The 21,144-nt window shown below is 47.3% G+C and overlaps 1 protein-coding gene and 1 long non-coding RNA gene across 12 annotated transcripts in view; both read left to right on the top strand.

Moving 5' to 3' along the window:
• Positions 1-21,144, top strand: part of LOC148640511 (uncharacterized) — a 46,965-nt gene that overhangs the window by 10,913 nt on the left and 14,908 nt on the right. For 7 of the 10 annotated variants that reach the window (XM_088619802.1, XM_088619800.1, XM_088619804.1 and 4 more), the window contains 4 exons: positions 1,924-2,229; positions 3,067-3,215; positions 4,292-4,404; positions 5,635-6,102. In XM_088619802.1, coding sequence (XP_088475928.1) covers positions 1,924-2,229; positions 3,067-3,215; positions 4,292-4,404; positions 5,635-5,782 — 716 coding nt within the window. In that variant the 3' untranslated portion in view covers positions 5,783-6,102. Of the gene's footprint in view, positions 1-1,923; positions 2,230-3,066; positions 3,216-3,476; positions 3,929-4,291; positions 4,405-5,501; positions 6,103-21,144 lie in introns of those variants that run through there. The other 3 variants (XR_015930357.1, XM_088619808.1, XM_088619801.1) reach the window with 3 other exon arrangements.
• Positions 13,521-19,890, top strand: LOC148640512 (uncharacterized). 2 transcript variants are annotated; one of them, XR_015930361.1, is made up of 3 exons: positions 13,668-14,326; positions 19,258-19,516; positions 19,661-19,890. It is a non-coding gene; the product is annotated as an uncharacterized LOC148640512 (long non-coding RNA). The 2 variants fall into 2 exon arrangements; XR_015930360.1 differs by having other exon boundaries at positions 13,521-14,326; positions 19,258-19,890.

Consider the following 21,144-nt stretch of genomic DNA (forward strand, 5'->3'; position numbering starts at 1 on the left):
CCTGAAGAGGATTGTGAAAAAACAGCACTACTGACACTAACAGTAGGCAGTGGGGGAGCTCGAGGTGGATGTGGGGGTCTCAAAGGACAAGTAGCGAGCAGGTGACCCGACGCAGAGCAGTACAGACACAGCCCCTCCTGACGGCGCCTTTCCTTTTCCTCCAAGGACAGGGGTGCATGTGGCAGGGTGGGCGCCACGAGGGGAGGACCCATGGGCCGCACAGGTCTGCTTCCTGGGTGTCTCTCCGCTCTCCGCAGCCGAATGCGAGTGTACAATTCAACTACCGCAGCGATAGCCGCCTCTAGAGACCAGGTTGGTAAGGACATGAGCACCAGGTGGTCCTTTAGATCCTCCGAGAGACCCTTAGCGAAGAGGCAAACCAAAGCTTCCGGGTTCCAGGCAGACTCCGTGGCGAGGGCTTGGAATTCAGCCACATAATCTTGCAGTGGTCTGTCGCCCTGGCGAAGAGAGGAAAGCCGAAGGCAAGTCAAATCCGGGTTGCTTTGAGAAAAACGCGCCTGGAGACGGTCAGCAAAAAGCTGAAAGTCAGAGAACAGCTGCTCTCCTCTAGCAAGCAATACTGCAGCCCAATCCAATGCTTTGCCTGTGAGCAAGGAAAGTGCGAATCCGATCCTCTGTCGAGAAGTAGAAAAACGCTCAGGCTGCAGCTGAAAAGCCAGGGAGCACTGGGCAATAAAGCCCCTGCAGCCTGCAGGATTGCCGTCATACTTCTCCGGGAGAACAAATGGTAAAGTTGAGGGAGTGGTGGGCGGGGCCGCGGTGGTTGGAGCAGGTGTTTGTAAAAAAGGCGTTGTAGGAATCGGTGCGGGAGCCGGCGAAACAGGGGAAGAAAAAAGCCAGGCGACTTGGTTAGTGAGCAGTTGGAGAGAAGATTGAAGCTGGGCGATGGTCTGGGATTGCTGCGGGAGAAGGGAACGAAGGGTCTGTGCGTCTGCGGGATCCATAATCTGGCTCGGTATTCTGTAACGATGCTCTGTAGAGGTGAAAAGGATCCGATGCAGATGCAGGAGTCGCAGGGAGGTAAGTAAACGTACCGAGCAAATCCAGGAGCTGAGCCGTAGTCCGAAGGCGAAGGTAAGTCGAAATCCGGTAAAGGCACTGGTGGCGAACAATCCAAAACGTGAGACAGAATCGTAGTCGAAAGGAGAGCTTCAGGGTCAAATCCAAAACAGGCAATAATAGCAAACAATCCAAAGGGCGAGACGAGATCCGAAGTCCGAAGGCAAAAAGTGCAGGCAGAATTCCAGGAAGGCAAAAGAGGGGTGAGAACGCTAGGCTGAGCAACAAGAAGAGAACCCAATACCGAGCAACGGGAATCAGGTGCGAATGGTATAAATAACCCGGCGTGCCGCACGGTAGAGCAATTGCAGGTGTGTTAACTCGTGCGGTGGCGCTTGTTAGTAGTAATCCGCTGCTGGTGCTGATTGGCTCGCTTACGTGTTGATCTCCGCTGGCTGGTGGTCGTGACAGCCCCACTCTCTATACACATCCCAGCAGGCTGTGCCCAGGCTGTCTGGATGAGGACAGAAGACTCTGCAGGAACACACAGGTCCTCTCAGGCGGAGCTTCCTGCAGCTCCCAGTCCCCCAGGAGAGCTGTCTGCTGTAGCTCCTGCTTCCTGTGTGGATCGCTGTGCTCTTATCTGTCCTCATCCAGACACACACCCTTTCTCAACTAGCACTGAAATACTCATGATATTAATTGTTAATTGTAAATCATTAGTTTAATTAAATAATTAAGATCAGAGATGCACAGACCAGATGATAATACTACTGAAGTGGATCATTCCTGTGATTGATGGATCAGGCAGACAGAGACGGACAGCTGATATACAGATGACAGGCAGACAGATGAATCTGGTTGATTAAATGATTTTGTGTGTTCTGGGGCTGTGACCTGCAGTGTGGAAACAGAACAGCTCAGACTGGGAGAGAAAACTGGAGAAGAAGGAGGAGGAGCTGGAGAAGATGAAGTCGGAGCTGGAGAGAAACCAGAATAAATCTGCGACACAATGTAATGATACAGAGAGATACAGGAGTGAAGCTGAGAGATACAGGAGTGAAGCTGAGAGATACAGGAGTGAAGCTGAGAGATACAGGAGTGAATCTGAGAGGCACAGGATTGAAGCTGAGAATCACAGGAATGAAGCTGACAGATACAGGAAACAGCTGGAGACGTTCTGTTTGGAGCCCTCTACTGGGAAGAGAAGTAAGTGTGTGTGTGGGAGTGAGAGTTGAGTGTGAATGTGGGAGTGAGAGTTGAGTGTGTGTGTAGGAGTGAGAGTTGAGTGTGTGTGTGGGAGTGAGAGTGTGTGTGTAGGAGTGAGAGTTGAGTGTGTGTAGGAGTGAGAGTTGAGTGTGTGTGGGAGTGAGAGTTGAGTGTGTGTGGGAGTGAGAGTGAAGTGTGTGTGTAGGAGTGAGAGTTGAGTGTGTGTAGGAGTGACAGGTCTGCAGGGTGAAACAGCAGCAGAGAGGAGAGAGAAGACCTGTTTCTTGGACAGAGCTGGTCTTCAGGTTGGTCTGGAGCTGGAGCTGCTGCTGTTGGTAAGAGACGTGTTTGAGAAGACAGACAGACTCTCAGACATGAGGATAAGAGCCTCAGGGCTGTTCTCTACACAGTCAGTGACAATCAGGTGGAGACTCACTACTGACCCGTCTGTCAGTGTGAGTCTCAGTGCTGCAGGACTCCAGGAGAAACAGTACAGCAGCTCAGTGGTTCAGAGTCACTGAACTGGACTGAGAGAGTCTGAACAGAGGAGAGTCCTGAGGAACCCCTGAGGCTCAGTCAGTATTAATCCAGGTGATTCCTGTGTGTCTGTCTGTACAGAGGAGAGTCCTGAGGAATCCCTGAGGCTCAGTCAGTATTAATCCAGGTGATTCCTGTGTGTCTGTCTGTATAGAGGAGAGTCCTGAGGAATCCCTGAGGCTCAGTCAGTATTAATCCAGGTGATTCCTGTGTGTCTGTCTGTACAGAGGAGAGTCCTGAGGAATCCCTGAGGCTCAGTCAGTATTAATCCAGGTGATTCCTGTGTGTCTGTCTGTACAGAGCAGCAGTGCTGTCCAGAGGGATGGAAGGAGGGAGACAGTGGAAGATGTTACTACGTCTCTACAGACCAGAGATCCTGGGTGTCTGTAAATCAGTTCTGTTGGTCAGTGGGAGCTGAGCTGCTGGTGATTAATGACAAAAAGGAACTGGTGAGAACAAGAGATTCACCACAGTCTCACTGAGGGAGAGAGTTTAGTTTACATTCTGAAAACACTCCACTGAAAAGCCATTCCAAAAATACAAGGAGAGTTTTAATGTTCTAAATAGGTTTTTAATCCTCCAAAAATATACTGAATTGAACCCAGGGCCACACTGCTGACCACTGCAGCACCTACGACTGTACCAATCCCCCAAAACATTTTCCCCATCACCCCCTCAAAAAATAGGTTCATCAGTGTCCTCACCTTCAGAGTTTGAAAAGCAGTGACTATTTCCCCTGTACAGCCTGTGTGAACAGAGCAGAGTGAGCAGCAGTGTGAGAGATGAGAGTGTGGGGATGGATCTCTGCTCTACAGCTCACAGGCAGTGCTGCCCAACACCAGGCACAGTGAGATCATGCCCACTGTGTGCTCAGATACAGTTTCTGATCTCAGACCAGCCCTGTCCCAGGAGACACACTGCCCAGCTGACACCAGACCCACAACCTCCTTTCCTGCTGCTCTCACTGGCATGAAGGGCTGTGACAGTGTGGAACCAGCTACCCAGACAAGCCCCATCAGCGGGACGTTTAACTCTGGAAAAGCAGCTGTTTCCTGCTCACAGCTGCACGTTTTCAAGGAAACCCAGTCAGACACAGAGATAGAAAATATCTGGTTAGAAGAGGAACTGATGGATTTGAATTATTAATCAAGAAATGGCTGAGGTACTGTAATGAAGAGATGTTTATACATCCAAAACTGCCCTTGATGGTTACTGTCTGGAACAGTAGAAATGAAAGGTCTCTAGTAAAGACCTCTAACCTGGTCTTGACTCTCAGTGATGATGGGAAACACACGTTCTGATTGTTTCTGAATTCAGCTAATGAGGTTGGATTTGTGAGCTGAGGTCACTCTGTATGTGTTCACTGTCAGTCTGTTCTCTTTTGTGAGGAGTAGGAAGATGTGTTCAGGTTCAGGCGTTCAGGCAGCTGGACTGAGTGTGGGTGTCCAGGGTGAGCTGACCTGGAGTCCAGCTGGACTGGTGCTGGTGTCCAGGGTGAGCTGACCTGCTCTCTGTGTCTCTGCAGGAGCTCCTGGGACGTCTAGTAAAGGACAACAGTTACTACTGGATTGGCCTGAGCAGGAATTACAGGGAATCTCAGTGGAGATGGGTTGATGGAACAGTCCTGGACAAGGAAGTGTAAGTTGGTTGTGTGTTGTGTGTTGTGTTGTGTCTTGTGTTGTGTGTTTGTCAAGCCCACTTGATACTAGATGGTACATAAGCAGTTTCAAGGGTGTCACTGGGTCACTATTAATGATGAAACATGGTTTAGATACTGGAAAAATAGAATGTGGATTCTTACAGAACGTTAATCCACAGCACTGAGTCAGAATACACAGCCAGAGATGAAGTTCCAATTAACGCCATTAAACAGATTACAGACCCCAGTGTATTTCACAATAAGAGTAAAAAAATGCAATTTTTAGGAAGAGCCAGAACATCACATGTCAGAAATTCTCTCTCAGTGTTGTCATGCAGGAGGACTGGACTTCAGCCACACGTTTCAGTCCAGGTCTCTGCAGACAAGAGTCTCCTGAACATCACAGCTGTAGCTCCTCCCAGCTGTGTCACTTCAACCCCATCGAGAGACTCTCCAGCACTTTGTCTTCTGGAAATAATCTCAGAGACATAACAGCCTGGACTCACCTGTGATTCACATACACTCCTGCAGGAGACATGAGAGAGAAACCTCAGGCACACGTCTCACAACATCACAAGTTTAAGATCATGTCTCCACTGAAGTCAGATACTGTCTGACTGCTCTCATCTCACACACAGCCTGTCTGTCTGCAGCTCTGAGTCTCTTCTCTGAGTAGTGAAATTCACTCAATTTTCTCTACGGATGGTCTGAAACAGGTTGACAATCCTAATTCACAAAGCAAAGGGACTTTTTATTCAGGAGCAGAATCTCCCACAGTCAGTGAGTAATTCAGGGGGCCTGAAGGAAGAAGCAGCTCTAAAGTGCTCAGAATGAGAACAAACTGAGCCCCTGCAGTGATCAGTCCCACTGACCTGTACTGCACTGCTGGAGTTTTATTGGTACTGTGGAGGAATCACTGCTCTGACTGTGTTGTGTCTCAGGTCCACTGACTGTGTTTTCAGAGTCTCTAACTGTGTGGCAGGAAGTAAGTCAAACAGACAAGTAAATATGATCTAACTTGTAAGAATCTGTAACTTGCTGAGTAAATCTTATTGATTAAAAAGAAAAGTTAACATGAGCTCCTATGTGTCAACAGCAATGTGAGGAATAACAGGACAGTTTTCACAGGAGGTCTTCTCTGAGACAGCAGAGGGAGCTGGAGAGAGAGGTGCTGGTGTGTTGAGGTGAGCAGACTGGCTCAGTGACTCTGATCTCCTTCTCTCTCACAGGGTCACAGCTGATATGAGATACTCTGGGAACTGTGGATATTGGAGTCCGGATTTGAAAACTGTATATCCACGAAACTGTGAATCACCTCTCCGCTGGATCTGTGAGGGGGATGCTCTGAGAGTCTGGGAGCCCCCCTCTCTGTCCTGAGGAGGAGGAGAGACCTGAGAGAGAGAGACAGTGTGTCTGCTGGGACTCCTCTGCTGATTCCTGGAGACGATCCTGGTCTCTTGTCTCTCCACTGGTCCTCACTGTCTCTCCTTCTGTCCTCCAGGCAGGGGACACAGACAGTCAGCAACATGGGGATTTTATTCCAACTTTTTAAAAATTTGTTGCATTTTTGTATTTTTAAATTATTTTTGTCAATGCTTATTTTTCAAAGGTAAAATTTCTGTTGTGTATTTTACAGATTATATTGTTAATATTTTGTATTTGAGACAATACAGCCTGTGTGAAGATGTCTGGAATGTATTTTGCTGTGTCCAGTGTGACTGCTGTCTTCTCTGGACTGTCAGTATTAATGGAGTGAGGATCAGTTCAGTCAGTATTAATGGAGTGAGGATCAGTTCAGTCAGTATTAATGGAGCGAGGATCAGTTCAGTCAGTATTAATGGAGCGAGGATCAGTTCAGTCAGTATTAATGGAGAAAGGGAGTTTGGTCGTCTTCAGCAAGGGAGTTTCACAGAGCTGTGTCCAGCACCAGTGTGGGACGCGTCTGTCCAGCCAGGTTCAGATGACAGACAGGGCTCAGCCCCTTGCACAGAGCCGGAGTGGAGCTCTACAGCCTGGGCATTGTTTCCAGTCACAGGGGGACATGGACACTCTCCTCACACACAGGGGACCAGCAGGGTCCAGCCTCCTCACAAGCCCTGCTGATGGGAATGGGGAGTATGAGCTGAAGCAGGCAGGGACACAGGGCAGTTTAGTTTAAAGCTCCTCAGGCATCATTGTTAGCAAACAGCCACACAGGGAGTGTTCAGGAACAGCCAGAGAGGCAGAATGAGGGTCTCAGGAGCAGCACTGGTGCTGCTGGATACTAACAGGACAGCTGCCCTGGGGACGAGTGGAGAAGCAGCAGGAAGGTCAACAGCTCCTCCTCCCTCTAGAGACCCAGCCAGCTGCTCTTCCCTGGGGAGGCTGAGCCCCCTCTGCTTGGCCAGGAGAAGCCTCTGGGACGCCCTCTGCTGGGCTGGCAGCTCTGGCCTCTGCAGACAGTCCATCCTCTCCTTCTCCAGGGGTGCTGGGCAGGACCCCACTGGGCCTCTGGGGCACCACTGTCCACCCTCCTCTCTGGGACACAGAGATACTCCCACACCACTTCTAGACACTGGGCTCTGAGCTCCCCACTGCACTGGAGACCCTGGGCTCCCAGCAGACTCCTTCCTCTCCCCCTGCTGACCCTGACCTGGGACAGGCCAGCCCCTCCACAGCCCTGAGCTCAGGGTCCTGCAGGCTGGAGCCAGTCCTGTCCAGAGCACCAGCAGCTGCCACACCAGCTGGGCTCCTGGTGCAGAGAGACCCCCACACCAGTCCCACCAGCAGCAGGGTGACTGGGCCACAGCCCCACACTCACCTGCAGGGCTCCTGTCTCCTCCCTCTCAGACAGGCTGGGCTCCAGCACACTGCTGGCTCTCTGCTTCAGGCCCGACTCCCTCTCCTGAGCCCCTGTGGGTCAGCTGTCCAGTCACAGGGCTCCAGGCTGCAGTATTGCACATGACCACTAGAGGCACTGTCCCACTGCACCACCACACAGGGTGGATCCTGGCTCTGGAAAAGGACACATGACGAGTATAATTCTAAATCATAACTTATTGCAACTCGCTATACGATCGTTTTAAAATGGGATATTTCGATATCGGCGGTTCCTCTCGATATTATTCTACATTTACTACATCTTTAAATATGGACATTTATTTTAAACGGTCTTAAATTGTTTGGTTAATTCTATAATAAAGTATGTTATTAACGTGTTTAGGAGTCAAAACTGTCATTATTGTGACTCATCCTTCAAAAATACAATTTACGTTTGAATATGTGGACTTCGGGGATGTTTTTGGATATTAAAGTGAAAACGTAAGAAAGCCCGCAGTGTCAGTGAATTCGAAAGAAAATAACAATAAAACGAAGCCTATTGATCGGGCTACAGCAGGGGGTGTCGATTCCGATAACTGTCCGCCGGCGGCGGTGGTGATACACGAGTCTATGGAGGGCTGGTTTACAGTGCAGTAGTGAGGGTCTGGTGTGTATTAGACACCCGGGTCATGTGACTGGGGTCTGTACTCTCTGTTTATGTATAAGAAGATCCACAGCCAATGAGATCCCTGGATTGAGCCCAGCGATGTCGCGATTGGTCAGTGGGAGTTATTGCTGATTGGCAGTACAATTCCCCAATTATAGACGAGACTCGGTCCAGTTGCCCAATAATCTCCGGGTTTCATGAGAGGGGCGGGAATTTTAAATGTGTTGTTGTTCCTGTACGTCTAAGAAACAGAAAAGATTTATTTTTTAGCCAGAAGTAACATTTAATCGTTGTTTCCTTTCTTTGTGAAAAATCCGAGGCGGCTTTTAGTGCTGTAGCTGTAAACTGTTGCTGTTTGTCTCGTATTTTGTTCGTCTGAACACATGAAATCACGGCGCTACGTTACACGAGTTGCTGTGGAAACTTTATTTCTGCTTCAGACACGTTGAGCCTCAGTGATCGTGAACCTTCGTGCAGATGAAGATCATGATGATGATGATGAAGACGATGATGGTGAGACCCTCGTGTGTCAGAGCTCGTCTTCTGTTCCTGGAGAAACAAGACTGAAGCTCAGACCTTTCCAAAGGCTGAGTCCCTGAGCTGTGAGGATCATGAGGACCAGCTGGACAGTCCATTGTCCACTCCACAGCCCTGAGGAAGGAGGTAGGCAGGACAAGAGCTCGTCTTTAACAGAAGCTGTGAGAACTGAGGGGAGATTTTACTTTATTTATAGGTTTATTGGGATTGTACATTTTATGAATGGGCTCTTGTAGTGTGTAATGTGCTGTGTATTGTGTTGTGTCTTTTAACTGCCTGCTAAAGGGAGCTGGAGACTCTGGGACAATAAAATTGTCCCTCTGGGACAATAAAATAAGTAAGAGGTGTCCAGTCCTGGAGGGGTCAGTGTGTCTGCAGCAGGGCTGTCCAGTCCTGGTCCTGAAGGGGTCAGTGTGTGTCTGCAGCAGGGCTGTCCAGTCCTGGTCCTGGAGGGGTCAGTGTGTGTCTGCAGCAGGGCTGTCCAGTCCTGGTCCTGAAGGGGTCAGTGTGTGTCTGCAGCAGGGCTGTCCAGTCCTGGTCCTGAAGGGGTCAGTGTGTGTCTGCAGCAGGGCTGTCCAGTCCTGGTCCTGAAGGGGTCAGTGTGTGTCTGCAGCAGGGCTGTCCAGTCCTGGTCCTGGAGGGGTCAGTGTGTGTCTGCAGCAGGGCTGTCCAGTCCTGGTCCTGGAGGGGTCAGTGTGTGTCTGCAGCAGTGCTGTCCAGTCCTGGTCCTGGACGGGTCAGTGTGTGTCTGCAGCAGGGCTGTCCAGTCCTGGTCCTGGAGGGGTCAGTGTGTCTGCAGCAGGGCTGTCCAGTCCTGGTCCTGGAGGGGTCAGTGTGTGTCTGCAGCAGGGCTGTCCAGTCCAGGTCCTGGAGGGGTCAGTGTGTGTCTGCAGATGATCCAGAGATTTTATATCAGCAGCAGCTGAAGAGCTGGGAAAAGGTGTTTGTTTGGTCCAGTTAAACCAGTAACCAGCTGGTTTAACTCCAGTCTCTCTCCTCTGTAGCTCTATACTGTGTCCATGAGAGAGATAGAATACAGACACAGACTACATGTTGATTTGTCTGAGCTGAAAATTTAGTTGTTACATTATTACAATTTATTTTTGGAAGCCAAAGAAAAGAAATTGAGAGAATACAGATTGTAGTTTAATCTTTATTTTAAAAGAATTGCCTGAACATCATAATTTACATGTTAATGTTTCCGGAAACATCATTGAGTTTTCATGTTCAGAGACATAATGTTTTAAATATCTGTTAAATATATGTTGCTCTATATATATACACATATACCTGTACAGATCTTACACCAGTCTCTGCTGGATCTCTTCAGTTTGCTGTGTGTTATGTTTGTATTGTCTCTCTCTGTTCAATCTTATAACTGCTATCGTGATGTGGAATAGTGTTGTCAGCTGTTCTGTTGAAAGGAGCTGATCTCTGTTGTAGTAAACTGTGTTGTGCTCTTTGATCCCTCTGTCTGAGCTGCTCCTACACTGCTGTGGGTATTTTCTCAGGGACGGCCTCTGGAGAATCTGTACCAGCCTCAGGAATGGACACCGATATCAGCTGACTGTTCCTTCACTCCTTCATTCTGATAATTCACTACACTGATCTCCTGTTTTAACATAATAAAACACTCCTGAGCAAAGTTTTAGTCACTTGTTTTTATCTTATTTATGTTCTTTAATTAAACACCAGGTTGTGAACACCTCTTCCATGCTCTTGGGTTTTATTTCCAGTGTCTGTGAAGGAAACTGTGGTCTTCGTGGTGATGAGAGAGCTCTCTGCTAGTCATTATATCGAAGAGTTTCAGGGGAACTTCTGATATGAGCTCTGTGCCTTGTGAGGGGTGAGATTCTCATGGAGAACAGTGGAAAGGTGAAGCCTGATTGTCCACATGTATAATTCAAGTCTAATTCCATCATACTGTCCAACTCTGAGCTGCTCAATACAAACAGATGGAGTCACACTGACTCACTGCAACACCTTTCACAGTGAAGCAGAGTCCTGTGCAACAGGCAGGACTGACAGCCCCTCTGAACACTGTGCAGGATCACAGCAGCTCCAGATCACTGCAGGATTCAGCGCAGCTCCAACTCTCCTCCATCTTCACAAACATCATCAATTCACTTCATCTGAGCTGCAGGTGTGCAGTGGCTCCTGCACTCCAGCTGTGCTTCTGCTCTGTCTTTATTACAGAAGGGGGTCCTGCTCTCAGCCGGGGGGGCAAATCGCAGTTTTAAAGCTTTTATGTTTGGCGGCGCTGACATTTGTACGCGGCCCTTTGGCTCGTCGTGTAGCGCGCTGGTCTGCGGGCGGTGAGACCCGCCTGGCTCGGTTGATATTTATCTCTCAGGCTGAACTTGTGCTTCTCTGATTGGCTGTTCTTACACCCACCTCTTCCACACTCTGATTGGACACTTAACACTTAACCCCGCCCTTCAGCACAGCCACACCCCCTGGCTCAGTCACCATGGTGACGGGACACGTTCCCTCAGCAGCGCGGAGCGTCATCCTTCACCTACCGGGCTGCGAGTGTCCTCGGGCGGCGGGGCTCTAATCGAGGCCGGGGATGAGGCTGCAGTCTAGGCCCAGACCAGCGGCTCCCGACTCCCCGACCACGGCAGCCCGGTGCCCGGAGGCTGTAGCGCTGCGAGCCGCTTGGTGTGGCTGCTCACAGGGGGACCCGATTCACGGTTCTCTACACCCCTGTACCCCACCCTCCCCCCGACCCCAGAATAATCAATTAACCAATTAACACTCACAGCAGTTTATTACAGCAAATAAACTTTATTCTATAAAGCGCCTTTAAAGGTGGCTTCTCAAAGCACTTTACAGGATGACAATGAATAAGAAGACTACAACAATAAATAATAATTCACAAAGTAAGACAATTACAACAATAACAATAGAGGAGACTGTGGAAGGTGGTATTAAGAAGAGCAGAGGGGTGAAGAATGGAACCAGTTCAGTAAAGGCTTTTCTGAAGAGGGTTTTGAGTCTGGATTTGAAGGAGTTTAGAGAAGGTGACTCTCTAATATCCTTGGGCAAAGAGTTCCAGAGCTTGGGGGCGCAGCAGGAGAAGGCCCTGTCGCTCATACAATGTAGACGGGCTTGGGGGTAAGGAGGGCAGAATTTGAAGAGCAGAGGTTGCAAGGTGGGGAATAGGGCGATAAAAGTTCAGACAGGTATTGAGGTGCCAAGCCATGTAACGCCATATAGGTGAGCATGAGGATTTTAAAGTCTACGCGGAATTTGACCGGAAGCCAGTGCAAGGACTCCAGGATAGGAGTAATGTTAACACTTGCACTAGACCTGGTCAGGATTCTGGCTGCTGAATTTTGGACATACTGCAGTTTGTTCAGAGTAGATTTAGATACCCCAGCGAGTAGAGCATTGCAGTAGTCAATTCGAGAGAATACAAATATGTTGATCAGCTTTTCAGCCACAGTTAATGATAGCATAGGGCATAGTCTTGCGATATTTCTAAGGTGAAAAAAAGATGTTTTGACAGTATGCTGGTCGAATGTTAAGCCAGAATCGAATATAACCCCAAGGTTTTTCAATTTTGATTGAAGCTCAAGTACAGAGCCATCTACAGACAGGGTTACAGGACTGGCTTTACGAAGTTGATGGGGGGTACCAATAAGCATGACTTCAGTCTTGGCACAAGTAAGATGAAGGAAGTTGAGTCATCCAAATGTGTGTCAGAGATGCAATTAGATAGAATAGAGACAGCCACATCAGTGTCGGGTTTGGTATGGATGTATATTTGAGTATCGTCAGCGTAAAAATGAAAGCTGAGGCCATGTGATCTTAAAAGCTGACCAAGTGGGAACATGTAAATGATGAAGAGCAAGGGGCCCAGTATTGAGCCCTGGGGGACACCAGACTTGACAAGACCAATTTCAGACCTGTACCCATTGAGAGAGACAAAATGACAGCGATCAGTGAGGTAAGATTTAAACCATTTGAGAGCAGTATCAGAGACTCCAAACAGTCTCGAGACGAGAAAGTAAGAAGTTATGGTCAACAGTGTCAAAGGCAGCACTGAGATCAAGAAGGATGAGTATGGAAAGAGAACCAGAATCAGAAGCTACGAGGAGATCGTTGGTGACTTTGACCAGGGAGGTTTCTGTGCTGTGAAGTTGACGGAAGCCAGATTGGAGGGGTTCGAAAAGGTTGTTTGTCATGAGGTGGTTATGTAACTGAGGTGTGACAGCACATTCTAGAATTTTAGAGAGAAAGGGTAAGTTGGAGATGGGGCGGAAGTTGTTAAGATTGTCGAGAGCCATGTTAGGCTTCTTTGGCACGGGGGTAATGGCTGCAGTCTTGAGGACCGTTGGTACGATGCCGGTGCTCAAGGATTCATGTATAATATTGAGGACAATGGGACAGAGAGAAGAGAAACAGGACTGGAATAAAGTGGTGGGAATGGGATCTAAAATAGATGTGGTGGGTTTCATGTGCGTAACTAGTTTGCTTAGGGATGCTGAGTCAAGAAGAGAGAAGCTGGATGAGGAGGGAGGAGGTGTGGAAATGATATCCGTAGTGGAGAGAATGTGATGCCGGATGTTGTCAATCTTAGAACTAAAGAAATCTAAGAATGTGTTGCAAAGTTGTGATCTGTGGCAATAATAGTAGATCGGGGGATAGAAACACTTACAACAAGACACTCAAAAGAAGAGGAAGGAGGTATAGTTATAGGACCTAGATTGTAAAAACGGTTGTAAATAGTGATGCCCCCGCCTCTGCCTGAAAGACCAGAAGGTCAAACAAACCATATCCAGGAGGAACTAGTTGGTTGAACAGGAGTCCATCGTTTTGTTTGTGCCTTGTTTCGGTTCAACACAGAAGGTCCAGTTTTTCTTTGGAAATGTCACATAAAAGAAGAGCCTTGCTGTTAACGGAGCAGGTGTTGAGTAGCGCTGATCTGGCCAGTCTCGGGGATGCAGGGGGATATAAAGGATATAAGGCTTAAACAATGACACTATACAGCAGTGTTATTAAGCAGGTATCCACACATTTCCATCTCGGTCCCCGGTGTCTTATTTTGCTACCTCTGTTGTCCTTTTCGCGCTCATCAGGGGTTCACGTTATAAATAGGGGCGGGTCTGTGCTCCAGGCCCGTGCAGGCTGGGGTCAGGGGAGGTGGGGGGACTCCGGCGGCTCGCTGGCTGGGAGAGAGGCGGCTGGTACCCCGCTGCTCTGCCGGGGGGAAAAAACATGCATTACGTTTCTTTAGCAGCAACTTTTTCTACGAGAAATGCATTTTAAATGTTTTAACCTTTACAGCAGGACAGAGGCGTTTCGAGAGCAAGGTAAGCGGTTTCTCTCTCTCCTCACACCGGGGGTTTCGGTTTTCACTCCGGGTCTCACACGGCTGGGCTCCAGTTTCCTGCGGTCAGTTACCGGTAACTCGAGTTACCAGTTTCCCCAGTTCAAGCTAAACGGAGCGGTCGGCGCGTCTTCATGCAAACCGGCTCCGGAGAAAGAAAACCCAGCCGGACCTGCAGCTGCACAGTGAGTCGATACCGGTAAGAGAGACGAAGCCCCTGTGAAAGTGGTTTTCAGTCCTAAACGAGCCTTGAAGCTGCGCTTTCCTGACCGGGTCTCTCTCGGCCTCTAGGAAGAAGAGACTCGGACTCGCCTGTGAATCCGCCGCGGAGCTCCGGTCACTCGGTACACGGGTGGGTCTGCGCTCAGGTCTCCACGCCGAGAAGGACCCGACAGCCGCCGTTTAAAGCCCAGAGCCGCGCCAGGATCCTGCAGAAGCCTGGAATACAAACGAGAAAAAGCGTTTTGTGCAGGTAAAAACACAACATACAACAAGCAGTTTAAAGAAGCTGAAGCACGATTTTAATACCATGTTTCTCCGCAGAGTCACAAGTCCTACAGCCCGTCCGGCAGCTCCGCCAAAAGTAAGTTTCAAAATTCATTTACTTTTCAAGCCCCATACGATATTTTCCACTCGGACTGAGAAAAGCCGACAGCCGTCGCCCAGGATCCGGCTCTAGCTAAACAGTAAATTTCAGGAACTTTCTTCGTTTGCAAACTCGCTATTTAAAGGCAGAGAAGCGACTAAACAGCCGCGGATTGAAGTCTAATTGCAGACTGACCGCACCTGCCTTCTCATTCAGACTCGGCCAATAGGGGCGGCGGATCCCGGAGCTGCTCGTCTCTGCTGCTAAACAGCGCGTTTTCAAACAGGGACACGAGAGACCAAAAATCCCCTAACAGGGACAGTTAAGCATAAAATTAAATTATCCGATGATAAAAGGGAGGTTTTAGTCTGAGCTACTCAGCTTGCAGCCCTTCCAGTGCACTCCACTGCAGTAATCTGACTCAACCAGCTGTTTAATTACTGCTGATCCTGCTAATTATCAATTCAACAGCACTGGGTGCAGCTACACTGTAATGCAGTGGACTGGAGAGGCTGCAAGTAGCTCTGATTCCAGTATCAAGGTCCCACCTTCACACTACAGTACCCTGAGACAAGATGGGCTCCCACACTGACACTACACTGCCCACTCATGCTCTTTATTCACCTCAAGACAACACTGCTCACAGGGAACACAAATAAGGAACAAGCAGGTGTCGACTCCACACTGGAAAGGAAACAGGAAACTGGTTCTGGCTGTGGAGTGGTGTCTGTGTGTCGGGAGGCCATCAGGCTGCAGAGAAACAGGACACCTTGAGGCAGAACAGGAGTCTGAAGAGGCTCTGAGACTGAAAGCAATCACTTCTACACCTGTGCTCAAGCCATTACCTCACCACGTCAAGCCCGAACAGTTAATAAACCTCATTCTCAGCAATCATTACTAAACCAGTTTAGTTACTCTGGTTTATACACTCTCCTGTCATGAACATTAATGGTTCCTGCCCCTTGCCTGCTTTCTGACAGCATCCAAACCACACAGCAGCTCTCCTGCGCTTGTGTTGGGGTGAACTCGACTGTCGCAGGGGAAGGACATGTTTTCTGATGATGTGGAGTGAGTCTGAATCCTGCAGTTAGTATGTGAATGTGATTCAGATATCAGGACTCTACTGTGACGGTGTTAAGGAAAATTGTAGCTGTTGTCTCACACATGAAGAAAATTCCAGAGCCAGAATAAATGTTCTTCTCAGTGTGGAATTCTCTCCTACTTGTTCCTCTGCAGCTTCACACTGACACTCCTCTCCACTCTGAGCACATTCAAACAGGCAGGTTTTTCCTACAGCTGAACCATCTCCTTTCACCAACAGCCTCAGCTGCACTCCCACCCAAAGACACAGAATTATTCCACTAGACCATGAAAAAGATCTAACAGCAAAGAAAATAAACAAAGCACATTAATTAATATCACTGGCCTTGTCAGTCAGCCCCTCCTGTCAAGGTGTATTGATACTGTGGGACACTTGAAAATGCAGGTTTTCATTGGAAAGGTACAGTGTTCTCCATCAGTACTGCAATGAGTCAACTTTACAGTCAAGCAAATTAGTATGTGTGATCAGAAATATGAATAATCCTGGTATTAATCTGCAGTAATTGTCTGCATACATTTGATCATATTAAAATACAAATATCCTATGTGTTGATCTCTGCATTTTGACATTAGTCAAGCAATTTGTTCTTGTGATCAGAACAGAAATATTATCCTGGTTTTATTCTGTGGTAATTCTCTGCATACATTTGATCATATTGGAATAAAAAATGTTCAGCTTTCTATTGTGACGTTACTGGGACACATTCAATTTAAATACATTTCAGAGTGTGGAAGAGGATGTGCTTGTATATCCCTCTGAGACAGTAACTGCATGAGGTCTGAGACCCATTGAGCTCACTGCCCTCTGTAATCATCTGAGATGCTTTGCTGTTGCCACCAAGTTCTTATTTAGTCTTCAGGTGGTCATACTTCAATTGTTTTTCCTTCTGTCAATAGAGTTGAAATCCAGGCATTAGACCCAACAAGTTAAGGTGTTTCTACAGTTATTCTCCTGATGACCTCCTTGTTTGCATTATAAACTGACTCAAAGCTACAGCACCTGAATATTTGATGTGTGTCCTCTGAGCTGAGATGTAGATGACATGTATGGTCCCTAACTAACACCACCTCTAATCCTACTCCTGTACATGTGATCTCCATCTGAGCTCAGAGGACATTGAGGTGTTGCTGGAGCTCTCAGCTCTGAGTCCACAGCCTTCAGGTTTGAGCTTCAGTGACCCAGTACACTAGTGCTGATGGAGACAGACAGGTGAAGGAGTCTCCTCATGATCTCCCCAGGCCAGGCCATGACCCTCACAGGAGGTGCTGTTCTCTGGAGCATCTGCAGCTCCTTTCTTTCTCCACACCTGAACCTGTCATCTCTGTCCTCTGAGCGCATGCTGAAGCCTGGTGGAGGGAATGTCATGGCCTGGAGATGCAGGAATGTCTCAGACGGGGTCACTCATCTTCATTGAGGATGTAGCTAATGATGGCAGCAGCAGAGTGATTTCTGAAGTTTACAGAAACGGGGGCTCTGATGCAGCAGAAAATGCTTCCATACTTATTGGACAGTGCTGCACCATTCAGCATGACAATGACCAAAGCATCCAGTCAGTGCAACCAAAGAGCTCATCAGGAGAAAACAGAAACTGGTCAAGTGTGTCTGCAGATCTCAATCCAACTCAAAGCCACTGCTTTAGCATGATACAAAGTAATTGCATCTCAAGAACAGGCGATACCTCATCTTCAATGATGATACTGAGTACAGTGAGCTCATTTACTGGTTTATGCTATGAAATGCATGTAATGTGAATGTGTCCCAATAAGTCGGACCATATGACATGGTGAGGATTAATTCACCACTATTCCTGCTGCCTCCTGGTGTTCATCCACACTCAGAGGTCTGCGATTCAGATTTCCAAATTGAGGAGAATCTGATTGACAGGGTTGGCTTAGACCCCCACACCCTGACATCACACTGACACTCCTTCACTACAGCTGCAGCACTGAAGTGATCTGCACTAATGTGGAAGTCTGACCTGTACAATTCATCAAGCATATTCTGTAGGTGTCTAGAACTCCATCTTATATACTTGTTTCTGTATCAATACTGATATTCTCAATCATTTAAGATTTAAAACCAGAACACTGAACTTTGAGCTGTTCCTGCAGAAGACAGTGAGGTGTAGCTGACAAGTCCAGCACCGTCAGGAGGTCAGCAGGAGGAAACAGTGGACAGTCTTGTACTGGCCAGGCCAGTCTCCACATTTAAATCCTCCTGAGCAGCATTTTACAGGCTGAAGAAAATCAAAACCACAAGAATAGACAACTTGAGCTGCTAAGAATACTGAGCTGACTGTGTCCAGATTGCAGGCAGTTACTGGCTCAAAGGCAGCTTCACCCACATGTTTCCCAGTCTTTACTGTCACTTGATATTACAGCACTGAACTGGCTGTGCTTGAATATGATCAAATGTACGCAATTCCAAAAATCAACTGTATGTTTTATTCTGTTTGTTACTCGTCTCCTGTTCATGAATAAACAGTGCTTGACTGTAAAGTTGTGGCTCATTGCTGGGGTACTGGGTGCAGATCTAGGACGAGTCTTGCTGTATTTAACAGTGCAGGGGGTTGACATGATTTGCTGTGGAACTGAGGGACCTGTGCTCAGGGGCAAACTGAGAACTAGATCTCGTTATGTGAAGCACTTGATGAGTAGTAACACCCTGTTCAGTGGAGTGCTCTGCACTCGGGTTTTAACTGTACAACAGGCTAGAGCCCCTTCAGTGATCTAGTGCTCAGTATCCCGCACTGTCCCGGGACAGATGTGATGGCAGTACTGTACAGCACACCTCGCTCTGCGTGACCCCGGCTCATACACATTCCTTAGAGCGGTAAGTTCTTTTTAAAAAGCCAAGATGAACCCAGAACGAGTTAAAATATAAAAGCAACATACGGGTGAGAGAGTTTAAAAAGCACAACCCAGCTCAGACAAACAGACCGCGTCTCTGTTGGCGCTGCAGCTCGATGTGAACAAACCGCGTCTTGGTCAACTTCCTGACGCCTGTTTAGTGATTGAACGTTGAAATTAATAAAACTTCATATGGTTCCTAAATCTGAATCTGAATTTCAAATAAAGGCTGATAATTCACAGTGATCTCTGACCATCACAGGAATCCTGAGTGTCTTCAGCTCCTCCTCTGAGTTCAGATGCTGATGGCATGTCCACTCCCTAACCCCACTACTAACCCCACTCCTCACTCTTCTACATGTGATCATCATCCCAGCTCAGAGGAGGAGCTGAAGACACTCAGGATTCCTGTGATGAGCAGAGATATACAGTATATTTTCAACACATGACACAATGATCTTGTCTGTTACAATCAAAAATACAAAGGAATAAGTTTCTTTTACTACTGATCTAAATTGTTTAAAAGACGTGAAAAGATCCAGAGAGCATCTATATAATTGTATAGTTTTTCATATAATAGTGTTTTGGGGACAAAACAGATGATGCTTTAATTAACGGACATTCAGCAAAAACAAACATCTTTTCCTCCTGTTACTCTATTAAACTGAGGGTTTCCTGTATTTCTCTTTAATGTTTTCTTACTTCATAAAAGGTTTGTTTCTGTTAATCATGCTTCTGCTGTCTGTTCTTTTACAGTTTCTGATCCTCTGACTGTCTGTAACTCGTCTGTCTTGAACAGATTTCTAGATTTCAGTTTGTCTTTAATTCTGCTGTGGCCAGTGTTCTCACTCAGTGTGAGCTGACTGAATCAATACTCTAGTGGAGAGAGGGGTAGATTCTGTATTATTGTCAATGTGTTGTTATTGCCCTGCTGGGATCTTCTCCTGCTCTCAGCCCCTCTTGCCCCTCTCTGTCAGCTCCTGTCCTCCTGTCAGGATGTTCACCTTCCCTCCTGCACTGCTGTCACCCTGAGCTCCCAGACACAGGCGCTCTTACCTCCCTCCCTGTCCAGCCAGAGTCTGCTCCTCTTCTCCGTGAGCAGGCACACAGTCTGCCTCTTCCTTTCCTTGCTCATCCCAGCACGGACATTCCTGACTCCTGCAGAAGACAGCACAGTGGAAAGACTGGAAAGGCTGCTGCTGGGAGAGGTGATTCTGACAACATCGAGGTGACCAGGTGATGTTTTAATCCTGCAGTTTTACTGTGTGGCTCCACTGTGCCTGTAGATGAATACCTGGGTCAGGATAAGGCTCAGAATTCCTTCATGCTGGAGTCAGGTGAACACTACACTGACATTTCCTGCTCTTTGTTTACCTCAAGGCAACACAAATACGGAACAAGCAGGTGTCAACTCCACTCTGGGAAGGAAACAAGAAACTGGTTCTGGCTGTGGAGTGGTGGCCATCAGGTTCCAGAGAAACGGGACACCTTGAGACAGAACAGGAGTCTGAAGAGGCTCTGAGGCTGGAAGCAATAACTTCTACACCTGTGTTCAACTGCTTGATTATTGTGACATTGTGGAAAAACTGAAAATAAAACCATTAAGATCACTAACACTCTCATTCTCTTTTTATATTTCTATTTATCTTTCTTGTGTTTGTTTAGACAGTCTTCTCTGACCAGCTGGTCACAGGTCAGGCAGTGACCAGACCCAGGACAGCGGGTCAGTCAGTATTTCAGCTGGAAATTAGGGCTCTAGATCACAGTTCAGCAGAGAAGGCAAAATGTTTTCAATTCAATTGCCAAGGAAAATGTAAAGATGCAGTTTAACACTGAACAGCCTGCAATAATCTAGCACCCGTTTCCCATTGACTGTTCTCAGTAACTTGTGTTTAAGGGTCAGGAGAGCAGGAGTATGAAGAAAGGGGTACAGAGAGAATTCGGGGAGGTGAATTCCGGGGGGAGTGTGGTAGGCAGGAATCTGTAAAGGATCAGACAGATTTCTTTCTCCTAGTCGATGGAGAGCTGGAGGAAGGGGTGATGCTGGTTTAACACTTGCTCTGGGACACTTGAAGATCAGATCCCCACAAGAGTCACTTCTCCACAAAACATCGTGGATTTTCTTTTTAAATGATCAGTTTTATTCTAAGCTAAATCAAACTGAAACTGAACCCCAATGTATTTTATATATATGTAGGAGATGAATATCAGTAAAAGGTTTTCTCTGCACACAGATCTGTATTCTGATTTCTAGCTGAATTACTCGTGTGTAACGGGTCGTGATCACAAGCTCAGACACCAACATGTGTGAACGAGAAAACCATTACAGGTCCCTGGAAGTCACTCGTAAGATGTTGCCTATTGTTCAAATTTATAATAAATAACCTATTCTGTACTTAATGTGTTACTTGCAGAAATGAAGAGCACGTTCAGCAATAGACTGATTCATCCACAGTGCGACAGGGAGCGCTACAGGAGGTCATTCTTGCCTTCTGCCATAAGACTGTACAACGCATCCACCTTGCGTCTGGGCAGAGGCAACATCGACAGTGACCTGTTTCTGGACTGAACACATCTACACATCTACTGCTACATCTGTTCTCTTTCTTTTCCCGTTTACAACCGTTTTTTGTGCAATATATGCCAGGGACCTGTGCAATACATTTACATCTATATTTATATCTATATCTATATCTATATTTACATCTATATTTATATTCATATGTGTGATACGATTTTCTGTGTACTGTTCTGTTCTAGTTTGTTCTTTGTGTGTCCGGACTGTGAGTAACTCTTGTATTGTATTGTATGTATTGTACTATTATTATATAATTCGTTACACTGTGGCTGTGTTGTCTGTGTTA

The sequence above is a fragment of the Lepisosteus platostomus genome, chromosome 25, assembly GCF_059453375.1.
Source record: "Lepisosteus platostomus isolate fLepPlt1 chromosome 25, fLepPlt1.hap1, whole genome shotgun sequence".
NCBI lineage: Eukaryota > Metazoa > Chordata > Actinopteri > Semionotiformes > Lepisosteidae > Lepisosteus > Lepisosteus platostomus.